The sequence below is a fragment of the Sorex araneus genome, chromosome X (assembly GCF_027595985.1).
Source record: "Sorex araneus isolate mSorAra2 chromosome X, mSorAra2.pri, whole genome shotgun sequence".
In the NCBI taxonomy this organism is placed as follows: domain Eukaryota; kingdom Metazoa; phylum Chordata; class Mammalia; order Eulipotyphla; family Soricidae; genus Sorex; species Sorex araneus.
This window is the reverse complement of record NC_073313.1, coordinates 215,557,698-215,576,130: the sequence shown is the minus strand read 5'-3', so window position 1 is coordinate 215,576,130 and position 18,433 is coordinate 215,557,698. Positions and strand designations below refer to the sequence as shown.

Here is an 18,433-nt window from a genome sequence, read left to right as displayed (position 1 = left end):
TTAAGGTACCTGATCCCAGTGAGAATTAAGTCAAAAATTAGTTCATGGTATAGCCTGAAATAGCACCACTATTTTTCAGTAAAAGTAATGATTCTAAAAAAGAATAATCTTTTTAAAAACATTGTAACAATTTTATGAGTATCTTCTTAAAATGATACAAATTTTAAGATTACTTATAAAATTTAGCTCCAACTGTACATAACCTGGCCAGATGGAAGTTGTGTTCTTGTGCCCTGAAATTCATGTTGTTGGGCACTCAGAGCTTATTGTTTACTCAATGCCCGGAATACTGGAAATTCAGAATAGCAAAGAACCAAATTTTTATTTACTCAGATTCCTGACCCTATCTATACATCTCCTGAAAGGTCTTCCGAGGTGTAAACAAATATTTTATAGTTAATTTTTGCATTGGTGCATATTCTGACTATGCTGGTGCTCCCTGTGATTGGGTTTTGCCACTCCAATGCCTCCACAAATCTCCACACATTCCCCTCTGCCATCTACCAATTGCAGACTGCAAATTTGTGACTAAATTTGTGACTACCCAGGGAACAGAATAGCTGCTGGCAGATATCTACAGTAAAATTTGTGTTTTTGTTTGTTTTGGGGGGCCCACACCTGGCAATGCTCAGGGCTTACTCCTGGTGGTGCCTGGGAGACCATCTGGGGTGCTGAGGACAGAACTCGGGTGGGCTGCATGCAAGTGGCACCCAGCCGGCTGTACTAAGCATTCTGGTCCCACCTATGGCAAATTTAAAACATTTTATCACAACCTTCTTACACATATGGAAACAAATCTGAATTCAGAAGAAATAAATATAAAAAATACTACATTAACATGTGTTTTAAGAAATAAATTATAAGATTCATTTCTACAAGAAATTGTTTTCTTTCTATAAACAAAAAACTTAAAAATATTTCATTTATAGTTCAACCTGTATGTTTTAGTTTGTCATGAGTTCTGTGAATTGATGCTCCATTTTCACGTAGAAAAAAAAGATTTTCATCCATGCAAGTAAACACATTTACCTATATTTTGACTGTCACTGTTTTAAACAATATTATATGCATAAAATATTGGTCCAGAATCATTCTTTACAATTTAACTTTTAGAACTCATTGGTTTCCACATTTTATATTTTAAATATCAGCTAAAGTGCAATATTCACAATCTATAAATTATATTTAGTCAAATTAATGAATTTTAGATTTTTTTTTTTGGTTTTTGGGTCATACCCGGCAATGCACAGGGGTTACTCCTGGCTCTGCACTCAGGAGTTACCCCTGGCGGTGCTCAGGGGATCATATAGGATGCTGGGATTTGAACCCGGGTTGGCCGCGTGCAAGGCAAACGCCCTACCCGCTGTGCTCCAGCCCCGAGTTTTAGATTTCACTCCTTATTGCCCTTGATAAAATTTTGTTACAGGAGAGCTACAATATATTCTTATAAAAATATATACAGAAAAAGGAAAAAAACAGCTGTAAAACAGTAATTTACCAGAAGTCATCCATTAAATGCAGACCAGTGTATAAGTTCAGCCTCAAGTTACCTCATAAGGTTTACAAATTTTCATGAACAGTTCATAAAAGGTATTTAAATATATCATTAGCCTTAAAATAATAATGGACTCTTATTCATTAGCAATAAACAATTATCCAACTCAGCAGATGTCGATATGTAAAATGTCTTGATTTTCAATTGTTCATATATTCCAAGAAGTTTCTCTCATTCAGTTGTTTATGTGTCCAATGATTTAAATTCCGTTGTACTTTCAAGAAGAACTTACTTGAACCCTTTGAATACCTTAGTGTTTTTCTATCCATTTAAGAGTTGAAAAATCATTTTGAGATATTTTATCACCTTTGCAGTTATTTTCTTTTGTTTCTATTAAGGCTTGCCATTGGCTGTAAGTAAATCTGAGCAAACTTCACTTTTTTGTAAACAACCTGAGGCTGTCATTTGTCTCTCAATTTAAAAGAAATATCAGTGATCATCATCCTCATCATTGATTTTACTGTTCACATAACTCCAACTGTCTCTTCTGTTTTCTTCTTGTAAGATAGATTTATACTGTCTTTTAAAGAAGCCAACCTGAAAATACAGAAAACAATCACATTATAATCATAACAAATATATAGAATGTTTTACCGGTATTTACTGTGTCCCATGTAATTAGTAATATCGGGAAACACTGGATGAAGTGAAGAATTTTTTTTAAATCTCTAAATTTTGTTGAAAATATGTTTTATTCAAGAAGGCAAATTTTTCTAAAATGGTTTTGGCATAAAATTTAGGAGAATTAGGAATAATTAAGAGACACAAATTGGCTTTGAGAAAACCAAGAATGACATTTGGAGTGGATTAACACTGGCAGTGTTTTAAAAGCTTACCTTCCACATGGCACCTGAAATCAGTAAGAGTAAAATAAGTCCAAGCAGCAAACTGCCGATGACAATCGTTATCGTAAAATGGCGTTTAGGCTTTTGGTGATGCAGTCCTTCCAGTAGAACCTACATAAATTAAACAAAATTATAACCAATTTAAATACTTGCTTATTGGGTTTGATGCCTCCAGACAATCCCCAGCAACATTAGGAACAATGCACCCCTTTCTCTAGTTGGTTCTAACACAACCATTGCAAACACCCTACTGGTCTTTATCAGGGTTTTTGCTACCAAATTCACCTTCTTCCTGCCATTTCTATAATATGCCAACTTTCAGGTAAGGCTCGAGATCTATTTTCTTGATTCACACACTCAAAAGGCGGCAAAAACAGTAACATGATCCCTTGCCCACAACCCCAACCCCCAATCTCCACATTTCAATCAAAAGTTCTTACAAGTGCAACATTTTCATCCTTGTTCAATTCAATAACTTTTGGATTTGCCTCTGGGAAAGCCGTTGCTCTTATTTCAAACTTGAGTGCTGAACTTTCATCCTGTTTAATAAAAGATCTCCAGTTTGATTCTTAAAAACATAGAATGATAGAAATATTCTTTCTTATCTTTACAGGTTTTCAAATGTCAATTAGGTACTTTCTTTGGTTTCAAAGACGTGGTATTGGTATTTTTACAGCATAATTCCATTGGAATTCTTTTACTAAAATCAAAAATTTGGGGGAAGTAACCTTTGAAATTGTATGGAATATTGAGGTTTTTCTTTATGTTTATTGATTGGGGTAGATTATTATATATGTGTGTATATACAATATACACATATATACATAAAACACACACATATATAATAATCTTCCAAAAATTCTTGATTTCCAAAAATTCTTGTTTGTGAAGGATATTGAAACTCTGGACCATGTTTTTCTGTTACGGTACACTACATATATTTGATCAGCACAGAAAGTTAACATTCTTTTAATTTCTTTCAAAGACTAAATGAATTGAATAAATGTAAAGTAGTACTATAGCACTGTCGTCCCGTTTTTCATCAATTTGCTTGAGCGGGCACCAGTAACGTCTCCATTGTGAGACTTGTTACTGTTTTTGGCATATCAAATATGCCACTATATAAAAATACAAAGTAAAGAAATTTATTTAGAGGAAGTTCACTGATAAGCACAAAGTGATTACACGTAAACACTCATATGTGTATATACGTGTATACATATGTATATATAATATTTCTTTGGGGGGCAGATCCAGCTGTCTTCAGTGCTTACTCCAAGACCCGCACTCAGGAATTGCTCCTGGCAGGGCTCAGGGTGCCATTTGGGGTGTTGGAAATCTAACCTGGGTCAGCTGTTTGCAAAACAAGCACCCTGCCTACTGTCCTATCTCTCCAACCTCAAGATATTTAAATATTCTTTAAAAAATATTTTTGGATCAAAACCAGCTATGTTTAAGGCAGGCTCTTGACTATTTACTCTCCTGGAGGTCCTGGGAAACCATATGTGGTGAAGGGGTTCAAAACCAGAGTTTGCTGCCTGCAAGGCAAATGACTAACCACTGTACTTTCTAGCCTGAGAAGCTGTATTATGAAGGAGGGTTTATGACCTCAAATTTAAAATCTCTATGCAGGGGTAATATTTTGGGTAACAGATAGAATTTTAGGCTGAAAATAAATCGTATACTTTTATTCATATACAGGGAAATGATTCTCAACTTGTTTTTATTTTCCGTGGACCTGGCTCCAGTGGTTAAAAACTATGGTCAGGCTCCATAGACTGGAACTCATGCTTTGCACTGAGGCAGAGGGTTGACTCCCAGCACTCCATGGGATCCTCAATACAGAGCCAGAAATAGAACATGAGCACTTCCAGAGATGGCCCCAAGCCTCAAAATAGCACTATAGCACTGATGTCCTGTTGTTCATCCATTTGCTTGAGCGGGCACCAATAACGCCTCCATTATGAGACTTGTTGTCAACTGTTTTTGGCATATCGAACATGCCATGGGTAGCTTACCGGGCTCTGCCATGCAGGCAGGATACTCTTGGTAGCTTGCCAGGCTCCCCAAGAGGGACAGAGGAATTGAACCCGGGTCTGCCTTGTGCAAGGCAAAAGCCCTGCCTGCTGTGCTATTGCTCCAGCCCAACCCCAAAATAAGAAAAACACATTTCTTGTGACTGTCTAGACAATAAATTTGCTTTGACTTTGTGAATCTGTCATCTTGCCAGCTTGCTGCCAATAAAGTTATTTCTTATCCTATAAAATAAATTAAAACCCTATTATTCTAGGAGATCATTAGTCAGCATTGTCTGCAGACATGCTGTCAGGACTTAAGAGCTGGTGCTTCTGGAACCAAGTAGGCAAATGCTAGAGATGTTTTTTCCTATACTACAATGATCTTGGGAAGCCTGTCCTGGTTGAGAATCACCTGGTGCAGATTGCCAATGATGCCAATTATCGAAGAAAAACAGGACTGGAAAGTACGAGACAAATTGCAAAAGTGATGGTCTCATGACTTAGATTTTAGCACAAATAGAAGCCAGACAGACGTTTTTCATTTCTCTATTTGGTGCAGCTTTTCTTGACCTTCCTGCAATTATCTCAAATCTTTGTCTTAACAAAATGCAACTGCATTTTGGTTTGCTGACTATGTGCCATGCACTGTTAAGTGCTTTATCAATATCATATTATTTAATATTTAAAACTCTTGAAAAAAATGACAGCCCTATTTATTGAATATGAAACTTCAACACCAGATACTAAAAAGTCTGATCCCAAAGTATTTTTAAATATGCATGTTCCTTTATAAAATGAAGTCTAACACATGTTTAATTTTTGAATATAGGTTCTCAACATTCATATTTTTTCAAAATGTGTTTTCTTATCAGACATTTGTGATTTTATGAAAAAATTCTAAACTTTAAAAGTATTTAATAAAAGAAAATATGTATGGAGAGAACTAAGTTTATAAGAAATAAAGTATTAAAATTCCTTGACTTATTCAAGACTAATATTCAGACATGGTTTCTAACATAAACTTCTTAATTATGCCATAGTCTACTCAATTTATTCATCTGTAATAATAACTGGAAACAGTTTTAGAATTTTTCTCCATTTTACTTTAATTCCTACCTCCTTAGTTTCCTGCATTACCTCTACTAATAACAGTGATGTATCATCCTACCTATAAAATAGTTTGGTTGAGTTTGTATGTTCTAAAAGAATTCATTCACAAAGTTGTCACTGTATTTTAGACTTACTATTTGTAAGAGGGATGGCCGGCCTTCCAGCTGAATATGAACACTGGCTTCTTTTCCACTTTCCATTTTCCCAAAATTGCATAAGACAGTTAAACAATCTGGATCAACTTTCATGCAGTACTTGAAAAAAAACACACACACAAAAGAACTACATTAAAAACAACATTCGCTAAAAAGATGGCTGAAATGTTAGTAAAAATTAAATAATACTACACCTTTATAGTAATTGTGCTATATACCTGAAATTTAAGATCTCCTTTGATTGGTGACATTTAAAACATTTGTTAATAAATATTTATTTTGTGAATTATTATAAAAAATAAATTATTTGCAATGTAGTATGTTTTCTCATTGATCTTATAAATGTAACCTCAGATAGAACTGAAAATTGAATCAATGGCTTGCCAAGTACATGTCCTGTGTTCACTCTAAGACTTGAATAATTTTAAGAGTAAGATATTGCAGCTGTAAGAAAAGATGAAAACTTCGTTTGCTGCATCTTGGATGGAACTGGAGAGTTCATGTTAAGTGAAACAAGTCAGATGAAGGACAAATACAGCTGACCTGAGTCATCTGTGTATGGAGAGATATAAAACATGGGATGAGACAGCACCAAATGGTACAAACAATTGACCTTGAATTACAAAACAGACAATTCGAAACAGAGGAGGGTGAGCTGGGGATGGAGGATGAAGGTATCTAGAAATGACAGGGGGTTATTGATGATGGATCTTGGGTGTTTTGTGGATGTGAGGTGTGATAGCTGTGCATCAAGATCATAAGCATTAATACTACTGTCATTATGGTTATGAAAACTATAACAGTAAAATAATAATAATAATAATAATAATAATAATAATTGTTCTTTCCTCATAAATTAAAGTAAAAAGAGTGGTAGTTGAAAACAGCATCTTGGTCTTCTAGGAGCCAAGAAATTTTGCTACTTATTTGTTAAACAAATAATAAAATTATCTACTGAACCATGAGTTCATCTCAACCTCCCTAATAATATCTGCTTCTCATACACAATACTATTACCTGAACTTGTTTCTTACATGCTACTGACAACTCAAACCCTGTTGTAAGGGGTTTACGGTCTTAAACTTTTCAGTTTCTGGAGGTCAGAAAGCAAACATTTTTCGTTCAAAAATTGAAACTTACAAAGAGCATTTTATCAGTCTTTGCAAAGAAGAGGTACATGTCTTTCAGGATGTTCATTCCTTTTTGTTGTTCAAACGCACATATTCTTTCATAGTTCTTAAAATGGCATTCTCCAGTAGTACTCTATAAGAAAGAAAGAAATCAACTGATATTGGAAAGAACAACAAAACCCATAGAGCCTCTAAAGGAACTATGTACTGTACAAATATTTTTTCAAGTATCTAGATGCGTGAGAAACTGTTGAAGGTGTTGACAATGAGTCATTAAGTTTCTACAGCAAAACCAAAAATCGAATAAAGTCTGAGAGGGATGGATATATATACTAAACTTATTAAACGTTTTAAACTTTGTAAAAATTAGAACAAGTGAAAAATAGAAATCTTGAACATTAGCATGAAATCAAACATTTCCTTGGCTTTATACACAAAACAGTAATATTATAACACTATATTATACTACTGAAATCTGGAATTCAGATTTTAAAACATTAGATCTCAAATTTATAAGACAGTTTATTTATTGCTTTTTGAAACTAGGAAAGTAAAAATTCCAATGAAATTATCAATGCACCAAAAATTTGGTTCTAAAGATACAATATGAAATCAGCAGTGGTCTTATGCTTTATAGGAAATTATACCAATCATATTACTTCCTGGAGTCCCTGTGGCAAAGGAAACGTACTAAAGATGGGAGAGCATAAATCATGCAATATTTTCACTATAACTCTATCGTTCTAATGCAATGTATAATATTCAAAGTATATTCCCAAAAATTAATGGTAAATTATAGTTTCTCTTACTGATATAAGAGAAATATCCATAATAATAATATTACTTAGAATAAAGGCTAGCTTTCTGAAGCATGGATCAAAATCCAATAGAGTCACAAAACTGAGTGTGGTGACTGCAAAATATTTGTTTTAAAATAAATTTATTCTTTATTACCAATATATGTTTGATTTCTATGCCTATTTTATTTACCAAATATTGCAAAAAAATGTTCTGTGTAAAAAACTATTGTGACTGAGAAGATTTAAGAAGGCTTGGGAAAAAAGAACACATTTTTACCTGGACATCCAAAATGTTGAACAGCTCATAGTTTTGAGGCATAAAAGAATTTGGAATCATTATTTCAACACTAACATTTGGAGCTATGCCAGAACCAGTGTTAATGACCTATTAAAAAGAAAAGAAATTTGAACAATTTAAAATACTTTTTACCTTTGTAAAGTTGTATATAAATAAACAATATGTATGTATGTTTATATAATAGATATCCATACAGTATGAATGGGCTGGAGCGATAGCTCAGTGGGTAGTACATTCGCCTTATATGCGACCGACCTGGGTTCGATTCCTCCGCCCCTCTCGGAGAGCCCGGCAAGCTACCGAGAGTATCTCACCCGCATGACAGAGCCTGGCAAGTTACCCATGGCATATTCGATATGCCAAAAACAGTAATAACAAGTCTCACAATAGAGACATTACTGGTGCCCGCTCGAGCAAATCGATGAACAACAGGATGACAGTGACAGTGATAGTGACGGTATGTATATACACCTTATATCTATTTTCATATTCCATAAGTTGTCATACACCCTAAAAATGTTTGGACAGTACTTCTTGGTTCAAAGAATATCTTGTGAACATTATACCCAATTATTTACTACTCATCAATAACAATGTGGTACCAAAGGTCTCAATGGCTGTAAAAGTTCTTCACTGTTTAGTGAATTCTTGGTTGCATAACAGTAAATGGATATATCTGAATGAGCATAGAATACTTCAATTAAGAAGAAGATTTAATTAAATATATATCTTTTATGTAGGTCCTACAGCTATGTAAGAGCTGAAAGGCTGTCCAAGTGATCTTGGCTGCAGAGATGGAAAAAAGTTTCCTTTACACGTCAATAGTAGCAGATGATAAGATTTGAACCAATAAGAGATTTCATTGCTTTGCAACCAAAGATGCTTCCCTGGGCCACTCCTGTTTTATCTCTAATAATTTAGATCCTCCCATCATTCTGCCTGTTTCAGGTGTTACTGCTGTACATGCTTTATTCTTCCCATCTCAGTTAAGGAGATGTGGGCTTCAATACAAGGGATAAGAGAGATGACTGATATCGTCATTCTTGGTGGTGGAATATGTGCACTGGTGAAGGGATGGGTGTTTGAGCATTGTATAACTGAGACTTTAACCTGAACGCTTTGTAACTATCCACATGGTGAATTAATAAAAGAATTAAAAAAAAAAACCCTGAAAAAAAATAAAAAAATAAGTTACTAAAAAGATTGAAACTAAGTATAGAGATTAAAAATGACATTGTATATTTATAAAATCAGCAGTTATAGGATATAATAGTAATAAAATAAGAATAAAATCAATTAAATATCAAAAATAAATTAATAGCAAAATAAAAAAATAAGAAAAGAGAGATGACTGAAAAGAATCAAGAGCCAAGACAGAAGGAGTTGTTGCACTGCACTTGGCCAACAGTGCTCATCTTGGGAGGGAAATTACAGAGATATCCTCTGCAATGCATCAGTTACCTTTCAGTGTGTTACAAATATCAACAACCAACTTTACTCACATGGAAAGTGAAATTCATTTTCTCTTCCATGCATGTTGTAGGCTCATTTTCTTCCTGTGAGCCATACACAAATGACGTTGGGTTTACAAACCTGATGAAAACAAATTCAAATATAATTTTAGAATTGATCTTATTTGCTTAGATGCCACACACCATCTTTATGTTTAACCTAAATAATATCATGTCTTTTAAATATACTCTAATCTGTAACATATTCCAAACATTGGAATAGTTATGGTTTCTTGATAAGCTAAGCATTTTAATAAAAATGTACTAAAATTAGAAAGCCATATGCTCTCTTAGGTGATTATATTTCTCCTCACCCATTTGCTAACCTTTCCATCACTGACTGGCCAATTTGTACCCACTTATTCTCTCTCAGTCTTAAATAGTTCATGTAAATTTGACAAATGCAAGAAATTCTTAGTTTCCTCCTAAGGTTTCAATATCTATTCTATACCTTAATTTGTTTTACGTAAGTGTGAATACTTTCATTCTAGCTATTTTTAATGAGCTCTAAGTCTTGGGAATGGTTCAAACACCAATAAATATGGTAATTTTTGTTAGAATATTGTTCATTGCTTGCATATATATACATAAAAAATATATAACTTTAGGCTATCATCAAAATTTTATGATCAATAATAGCTTTAAGAAATTGTTTCTTTTTTTCTTTTTTCTTTTTGGGTCACACCTAGCAATGCTCAGGGGTTACTCTTGGTTCTGCACTTAAGAATTACTCTTGGTGGTGTTTGGGGGACTATATGGGATGCCGGGGATTGAACCTGGGTTGGCTGTGTGCAAGGCAAATACCCTACCTGCTGTGTTATTGGTCCGGCTTCAAGAAATGTTTTTTTGACTTCACAAATTGCCCTTGTTTGAAAGCTAATATTAAGTAATACCAAATTAGAGATTATACTGTAGAGCAATTAGAAATATTCAAATATTGAATATTTAGGCAGTTTAATAGTTACAGAGCATTTTTCCCCAAAATAACAAGATATGTGCATATGGCAAAAATAGGTGAATCATATTAAGAAAACTAAGGAGAAGAGGTGACTCCAACATTCAAAACTCTGGCTCACTAGTTCCTTCTCATTTTACTGACTTTATCCTGGCTCTTCTTCACCCTTGCTAGTTCTACTTCACTCCAACATTTTCAGACATTGGTAATTTTTGTTTATGTAATTGTAAGCAGTATTTATGGGCAATTAAAATGAGCATAGTGAGTTTGTATTCAGAGTAACAGCAAGGTTCATCTGTTTGTTCTAGATCCCCTATCTATTGCTTTAAAACATTGTTTTAAAAAAGGAATAATTGTGAATAATTTCCAGTAAAATTAAAGTTTTTAAAAGGTGTTTTATTCATTCTTTCCCCTTTCCCCAAACAACTCTTTCCTAAACCAGAAGAGGATCTACTCAAACAATGACTAAATTCATGAGCAATTCATGAAGACTGCTTCTGGCACTGTAGGAGAGGAAGTCCATAAATCCTGGGTGTAAAAGAATGGACACAGAGAGTTGTAACTGGCTCTCACATGTCAATCCATTCGTCACACAGGCAGATGTGGATTCTGGAGAGAAGGATTTGACCAAGCTCACACTTCTTTGAACCTCATACTTGTCATTCCACTGAGAATGATCATGTAAGCTACATACTTCCCATCTCTTCGGGTCCAAGGCCTGTACCATACAGCTGAAGGGATAAATTAAATTTTTGTTGAGGCTTATCAGACTCTCCCAGTATGAAAACTCCTCCTGCTTGGCACTTGTTTTATGTGCTCTAAGTGATCATGACAGAATGAATTGAAATTACAAAAAACTACACAAATCTTTGCAATCTGTGGCCATTGTTGAGTTGGAAATAGTACAGGATCCTTTCACAACATGAAAAAATACAGTTTTACAATTAATGTAAGACATGACAGAATTTAAAATCGGCTCTTGCGTGAATCTACTTACCCGTGAACACTGAGCATAACTTCATATTTCAGTGGTATTGCTAACGTGGCTCTGTTGTCCTTGAGACTGCCCACATCCCCTTCATTTTCACTGTGTAAGCATAGAAAATCATCTTAGGAGAACTTATTACATAGCAGGAAAACCTAGAATACTTGGAGGATCGTTTAAATAATGCTTTGGGGTTGGATCAGAAAGACCATTCATAGGGTTAGTGCATGTCTTCTATGGAGGAGACTTGGTTTTGATTCCTGGCACTGCATTCTCATCCCCTGCCCTTACTCAGAGTAAGAATGGGTGTGGGCCAAGAACCAAAACAAAAAAAAAGAAACAATAATAACCCTCAGGGGGTGTAGAAAAAGGGAATAAAAACAAACAGTTACATAAAGATTTGCATAAATTTGTTTCCCTCCTCTGAACTTTCACTTGTTCCCATGCTTGTAGGATATTATTTGTTGTGTTGTTCCTTAATGCATATAAGAGAAGTTCTCTCCTTCAAACTATAGATCACAGCTCTATGATTCCCCTAAGATTTCCTCCCCACCCAGTGGAGGGTCATTTTCTTTAATATTTTTCACAATGACTGTACCAGGCAGCATGCACAGTGATGTTGAGGTCTTCCTCTGCTTTGCTGAGTGAGCTTGCATCCAGGAGAAAGCTAATATCTATCTGTAAAAATATGAAAATCCCACTTTAAAAATACCAAAAATGTATGTTATCATCTGAATTTTAAGTTTTCTTAACAGCGTATGTTCTGAGGAATATATCTTCGAAACTACATTGCAGTGGCATTAGTCACTTATCACGGGGCTTGCCAGCTTTGGGAAGGCTCCCGGTTTGTGGCAGCTTGAAATAGAGTACTTGCATTTCCACACTGACATAGAGACAAAGCCTCTTTTGAATGTAAAGACAGGCGGGTCCACACTGACAAAATTAGAGATGCTTTAACAACTTGAGTGAGGACTCTTGTCAGAAACACCTTTTTGTATAGCAGAGGTAACATGCCTGGCAGATAGGACCACCTGGAGTGGGGTGGGGGGTGTTGAAGAAGGGTGAGATGGGGGAGCAGAAGTCTGATTGACACATTCAGATGCCCATTTTGACATAAGCATGTGCTACCCCCTTTTTAATGGTGAAGACTGCCAAGAATATAAACACAAGCTCAAAGATCTTGAGCTAGGTTGGTTTGGGTTTGATTTCATTACTTAGTTGTTTACCCGAAGTGAAAAAAAATATATACATATATATATATAAGCATAGGAAAATCATTTATATATGTAAATAGCAAGAAATACAATAAATAAATGCTTACCCTTGAGAGATGATCTACATATATATACCCGACAGTGCAGTCAAGTTTTACTATGCCAGAGTTGTCTGTCACTTCACAGTTTATTTGCTTCTCCTCCTACATGGAAAGTAAAACAACTATTTTAGGTACAAAAGAGATAAGAAGTTTGTAACATATGTTTAAGTATGGTTCTTTAAGGAATTATTCCCAAAAAATTACATTTCTGGAAGATTATTTTCTGTTAACTTCAGGATAAACACAGATGTAGTAATGATCTAAATATTTCTTCTATGCATAGGCCATTCCATTCCATCACTTATGTAAATTACCCACAGCAAAAGATCTTGACTTGTCGCTTTTATCCATATTTGTAATTTTCTTATTTAATTTAAGGTTTTATTTAATTTCAAGTTCCTTTTTAAAAAATCACAAGATAGGGGCCAGAGAGCTAGTACAGTAGGAGATTGCAGCCTTGCACAGGATCAGCCCAGGTTTGATCTGGCATCCCATATGGTGCTCTGAGTCTGCGAGGAGTGATCGCTGAGCATAAAGTCCTAAGCACTTCTGGGTGTGGCCCAAAATCAAGCCAAAAAAAAATCACAAGGTAAGGAATTAATAAAATCCATATTCTACTGACCTGCTTCCATATAGAATCTGATAATGCAACGTATTTAATCACAATAACTTTAATTACATTAAGACATAAATATATTACATTCAAATCATAAGGTCTCAGGGAAATACCTCTGCATATGTGTGTATATATATGTATATATACATATACATGTACTGAAATATGTATATATATTTGTATGTACCTGAATATTTGAGTCTCCCCCTTTTATAAAGTAAATAGATGCAACATTGTTTTGGGGTCAGGGTTCACACTCTCATTGGTGCTCAGATGTGACTCCCCAGCAGTGCTCTGGGGATGATATGAGGTGCAGAAATTGAACTGAGCTTGACCACATGTAAGATAAGTACTTTAACCCCTATATTATTTTATTGACCGTTCCAGTTCTCTTCAGAAAAGGAACAGTCAGACATTTATGAGAAGTCAGTCCTTTCTCAATACCTTTGATGTGAAGAGATGGTCTTGATGAAAGATATTTTTTTTCTATTTTTTGGGGTCACACCCGGCAATGCACAGGGGTTACTCCTGGCTCATGCACTCAGAAATGACCCCTAGCAGTGCTCAGGGGACCATATGAGATACTGGGAATCAAACCCGGGTCAGCCGTGTGCAAGGCAAACGCCCTACCTGCTATGTTATTTCTCCAGCCCCTAAGATAGGTTATTTTGAGAAGAGATAGAGGATCAACACAGGAGAAAATGATAAGGCTTTTGTCCTTGAAATTAACCCTTATTAATATCTCACTGCTGGATTTAAATGTTAAAATTAGGGCAGTGTTTGTTTTCTCTTTTCTTTCTTGCTTTTTTAAAATCTCCAGGTTTTTTAACCTTTTGCAAGAAAAGAGAAATCTGCTTGAAATCTGAAACCAAGATTTCATAATTTTTGAAGGATTGCTGGCCCCAAGCAAAAGGAGTATCATCACATCACCAGATGTTGATGTTCCAGTGAGAAAAGCAATGGCATCCAAATCACTTGCTTTGATAACTGGGTAATTGTTTTCTCATAGCAGCGTTTAGAAGTAAAAAGCTTGACTCTGTTTTAACTGAATTTGATTTTAAGGGACTTATCATTTTGATCAAAGACATAGAGGATGTGTCAAAACTAATGGTAAAATCTGAAGATCAGGGCTCATTCCTCAAGTGTTTATATTCAAACTGATGAAGTAAATCATGCCAATCATACTTCTAAAATTAAGTGAAATAATGTGTTAGCCTGATATTGTAGTTTCTGATACTTACCAGGTCCAAAATCTTAATGAAGTAAAGACCGGAGGGGAGTTGGATGTGGAGAGTTGTTTCATAAGCATCATCTCCAGCATTAAACAAGGATACATTCAACATTAATGTCTTCATACTTCCAATAGCAAGATAGGTTTTATTTTCATGTGGCCTTAAAATTAAGGTAATATTTTTTAATTATTCTTTGAGAATTAAAATTCCTATCTCCCTTTTATAATGAACATATAATATTAATTTAAAAAATCACCACGAGAATGTAAGCAGATACAAATTGACATTAAAAAGAGCCCAGTATGGACATGGACAATGCAGATTTGATTCCTGTCACCACATATGGTCCCCTGAGACCTACAAAAAAGTGATCCCAGGGCACAGAGCCAGGAACAGGCTCTGAGCACCTCCAAGCGTGTTCCCAAACCAAAAAAGAAGCACAGTGATCAAAAAATATATGTGGCATCTAAGAACATCAAACATTATAAAGTACTTGGGAACATTTCCAATTATTTGAAACAATTATTGGCTAAGTAATAAAAATTCCTGAAATCATCACTACAAATTCTGTCAAATTGAGACCGAAATGATCTGTTCTATGATTAAATAAAAATTTCAAATGTTATATCATTATATTACTACATAATTCAATCACCCATACTCCCTTCAAATAATCTAATGTCTTAGGGTGTGACACGACTCGTGAATAGGCCAACAAATTAATAGCAACATCAATAGAGAAAGGGAGTATAGTTTTATTTTGGGGTTACACCCAGTTGTACTCAGGAATCACTCCTGTCAGATTTAAGAGATCATATGGAATGCCTGGGATTAAACCTGGGTCAGCTGTGTGAAAAATGAATGTCTAAACCACTGCAAATTTCTCTGGTCCCATAAAGGGAACATATTTTTTTAAAAAACAAATTATTACTTTTTCAGATCTCTTAATTTGAAAACAAAATAAATTTGGGGTACATCTGCACACTATCATAACTCTATAATAGTTTTTGGAATTGAACAGCTCATTAAACACTTAAAAGATCTCTTGTAACCTTCCAAGAGCATTACAACTGAAAAAATGTGTGATAGCCCAGTAGACATCTGCACAACTCCTTGGCCATCACAACAATGTTAGTAATAACAAAAAGAAGGAAAGAAAGGAGGAATAAAAAACTTAATTAAAAAACATATTCTTTCTTTTTTTTCCATTTAGATTGTTTACAACTAAATACTTATACTGTACCAAGGAATTACCTATAGAAAAATGCATATCTTTTACGGGTACTGCTCAGTAACATTTTGCAAACTAAATATGTTCATGAAACTAGCACTCAGTTCGAGAAAAACAAACTACAAATTACCAGTATCATTTGTTTCCCCTTTCAGTTACCATCCCCCCACTATCTGTTTTTCTTTTTAATTTTTTAAATTTTATTGAAAATTTTGAGATAGTTACATGCTATCATGTTTGGATTATAATCTCACAATGATCAAACACCCATCCGTCCACCAGTGCACATTCTCCACTACCAATATCCCAGGTATACTTCCCCTTTCCCACCCTCCCCCTGCCTCTATGGCAGACAATATTCCCCATACTCTCTCTCTAATTCTGGGCATTATGGCTTGCAACAGACACTGAGAGGTCATCATGTTTGGTCCATTATCTACTTTCGGCATGCATCTCCCATCCCGACTGATTCCTCCAGCCATCATTTTCTTAGTGATCCCTTCTCTATTCCATCTGCCTTCTCTCTGCTCATGAAGCAGTCGTCCAGCTATGGGGCAATCCCCTGGTCCGTGTATCTACTGTCCTTGGGAGTCAGCCTCATGTGATGTTATTTTATACTCCACAAATCGAATAGCTAAAGTAATCCTTGGAAAAAAGAAGATGGGTGGTGTCATCTTCCCCAACTTCTAACTCTACTACAAAGCAGTAGTAATTAAAACAGCATGGTATTGGAATAAAAACAGACCTGCAGACCAATGGAACAGAGTTGAATATCCTGTCACAGACCCCCAAATATATGGCCACTTAATCTTTGACAAAGGAGCAAGAAATGCAAAGTGGAACAAGGGAAGCCTCTTCAACAAGTGGTGCTGGGAAAACTGGATAGCTACCTGCAAAAAAATGAACTCTGACCTCTGTCTAATGCTAGGCATAAAAGTTAGGTCAAAGTGGATTAAAGACTTCAATATCAGACACGAATCTATAAGGTTCACAGAAGAAAATGTAGGCAGAACTCTCCATGACATTGAAGCTAAAAGCATCTTTAAGGATGAAACAGCACTACCTGTTTTTTAACTAGGGAACACAGAATCCACCCAATTTTATATTTTAATATTAGAATAATAGACTATATCATCTTTGATTCTCAGACTTTATTTACTCAATATTTTATGCGTTAGATTAATTTACATTGGTGAAGGTAGTTTTAAATGGTTTATTCTCATTGGTGCATTTATTCTACTTTAAAAATATACTGCAATTTATTTCTGCAATCAATTACCATTGCAGATTTCAGCAACTTAAATTTGGAATTAGTCTTTACATATATGTGAGTGTAATCATATATATACATATACATATATATATATACATATATACATATATTTGTTGGATTAGTTTATCTGTGATCAAGTTCTTACGGTTTTAAAACCCAGAACTAATTCTTTAAAATCACTGTTTGGCTAATTTTGGCAACTAGATCAAATGATACTTAGAACTATATTTAAAAAACAAAATATACTGTAAGGAAACCTACTTAATTTAGAGCAAAATGTTCTACAGGATTCTGACATGAAACGAAAGAAGGCAGGTAGAAAATCTTCTGTGTGAAGTCCAAATTAAAAACTCTGTCTAGTTTTGTAGTAATGGCCCACTAGAATACAGCTTGAATCATTCTCCAGGGTTGCTTTTGTACCTCAACATCAGAGCTAAGTAGGAGACAAAGACCACTGTCCCACATAATCTAATCTCTCTGTTCCTTCATGGAAATAGTTTGCCTGCCAGTCACAGAGCAAGCTGATAAGTATAATTAGTTTCAAAATAATCATATAGCATATCACTATTGTTCTGACGGTACTAAAGCATTAATAATTTCAGACAGCACAGGATTGGTGAAAACAATTCCCTAGAATATTTCCTTAGTTGGTGCTTTAGATATTGAGAAGAAAAAAATGAAGAGTATGCTCAGATACTGCACCCCTAGATCTTTTCTTCGTGGGCTTAAGAAGTTAGATATTTGTAGGAAGGTGTGTAATAAACTAAAATAATTAATCCTAAGCCCTAGCTATCATTTCAGGGTGACCCAGTTGTAGTATGGTATTTCTCCTAACACTTATGGCAATGATTGTCATGTAGAATTTTTGTATTGAAAACCTTTGTGTCAGGTAAGTGCATGTGCACTGGGTGACACCGTGTTAAATGGCAGAGTGGCTTCGCACAGGCACATGGCTGTCGCACACCATCCTCCCTGCTGTGCAATAATCATGTCACAACTAAAGGAACCTAAGAGGTTCTAAGAGTAAACTTCGACTTGACATTAAAGTTTAATTAAGACTTGGAGAAGAGCTGCCTAGAAATAGACATTTATAAAATATTCTGGCTTGGAACCAAAGCATTAGTCACTGAACACCTTTGGGAAAGAAGTTGGCACTTAGACAAGCAACAGAAGGTGAAAGCACTGCATAAACAGCTAGGTTCCAAGACAACAGCAAATTAAAGAGAAACACAATGTTCACATTTCAGCAGCTAGACTCCTGGTTTAATTTTCCATTTTTAAGCTACTTTGCTACATTACCATAATTATTATTCTACTCTATTTTTTGGATATACATCCTACGGTATCTTGATTCATTAATAAGGTGCTATCAGAAAGATACCCAGCAGCTTTTTTATGTGAAAC

The 18,433-nt window shown here is 35.0% G+C and overlaps 1 protein-coding gene across 1 annotated transcript in view; it reads right to left on the bottom strand.

The window, feature by feature from the left end:
* Positions 1–1,956: 1,956 nt before the first annotated feature.
* ITGA4 (integrin subunit alpha 4) overlaps positions 1,957–18,433 on the bottom strand; it is a 77,293-nt gene continuing 60,816 nt past the window's right edge. The window contains exons 18-28 of the mRNA XM_004601377.2: positions 14,535–14,685; positions 12,684–12,779; positions 11,961–12,040; positions 11,375–11,464; positions 9,414–9,504; positions 7,891–7,998; positions 6,824–6,946; positions 5,663–5,782; positions 2,841–2,939; positions 2,392–2,511; positions 1,957–2,092 (exon numbers count right to left, since the gene is read on the bottom strand). Coding sequence (XP_004601434.1) covers positions 1,985–2,092; positions 2,392–2,511; positions 2,841–2,939; positions 5,663–5,782; positions 6,824–6,946; positions 7,891–7,998; positions 9,414–9,504; positions 11,375–11,464; positions 11,961–12,040; positions 12,684–12,779; positions 14,535–14,685 — 1,186 coding nt within the window. The 3' untranslated portion in view covers positions 1,957–1,984. The remainder of the gene's footprint in view (positions 2,093–2,391; positions 2,512–2,840; positions 2,940–5,662; positions 5,783–6,823; positions 6,947–7,890; positions 7,999–9,413; positions 9,505–11,374; positions 11,465–11,960; positions 12,041–12,683; positions 12,780–14,534; positions 14,686–18,433) is intronic.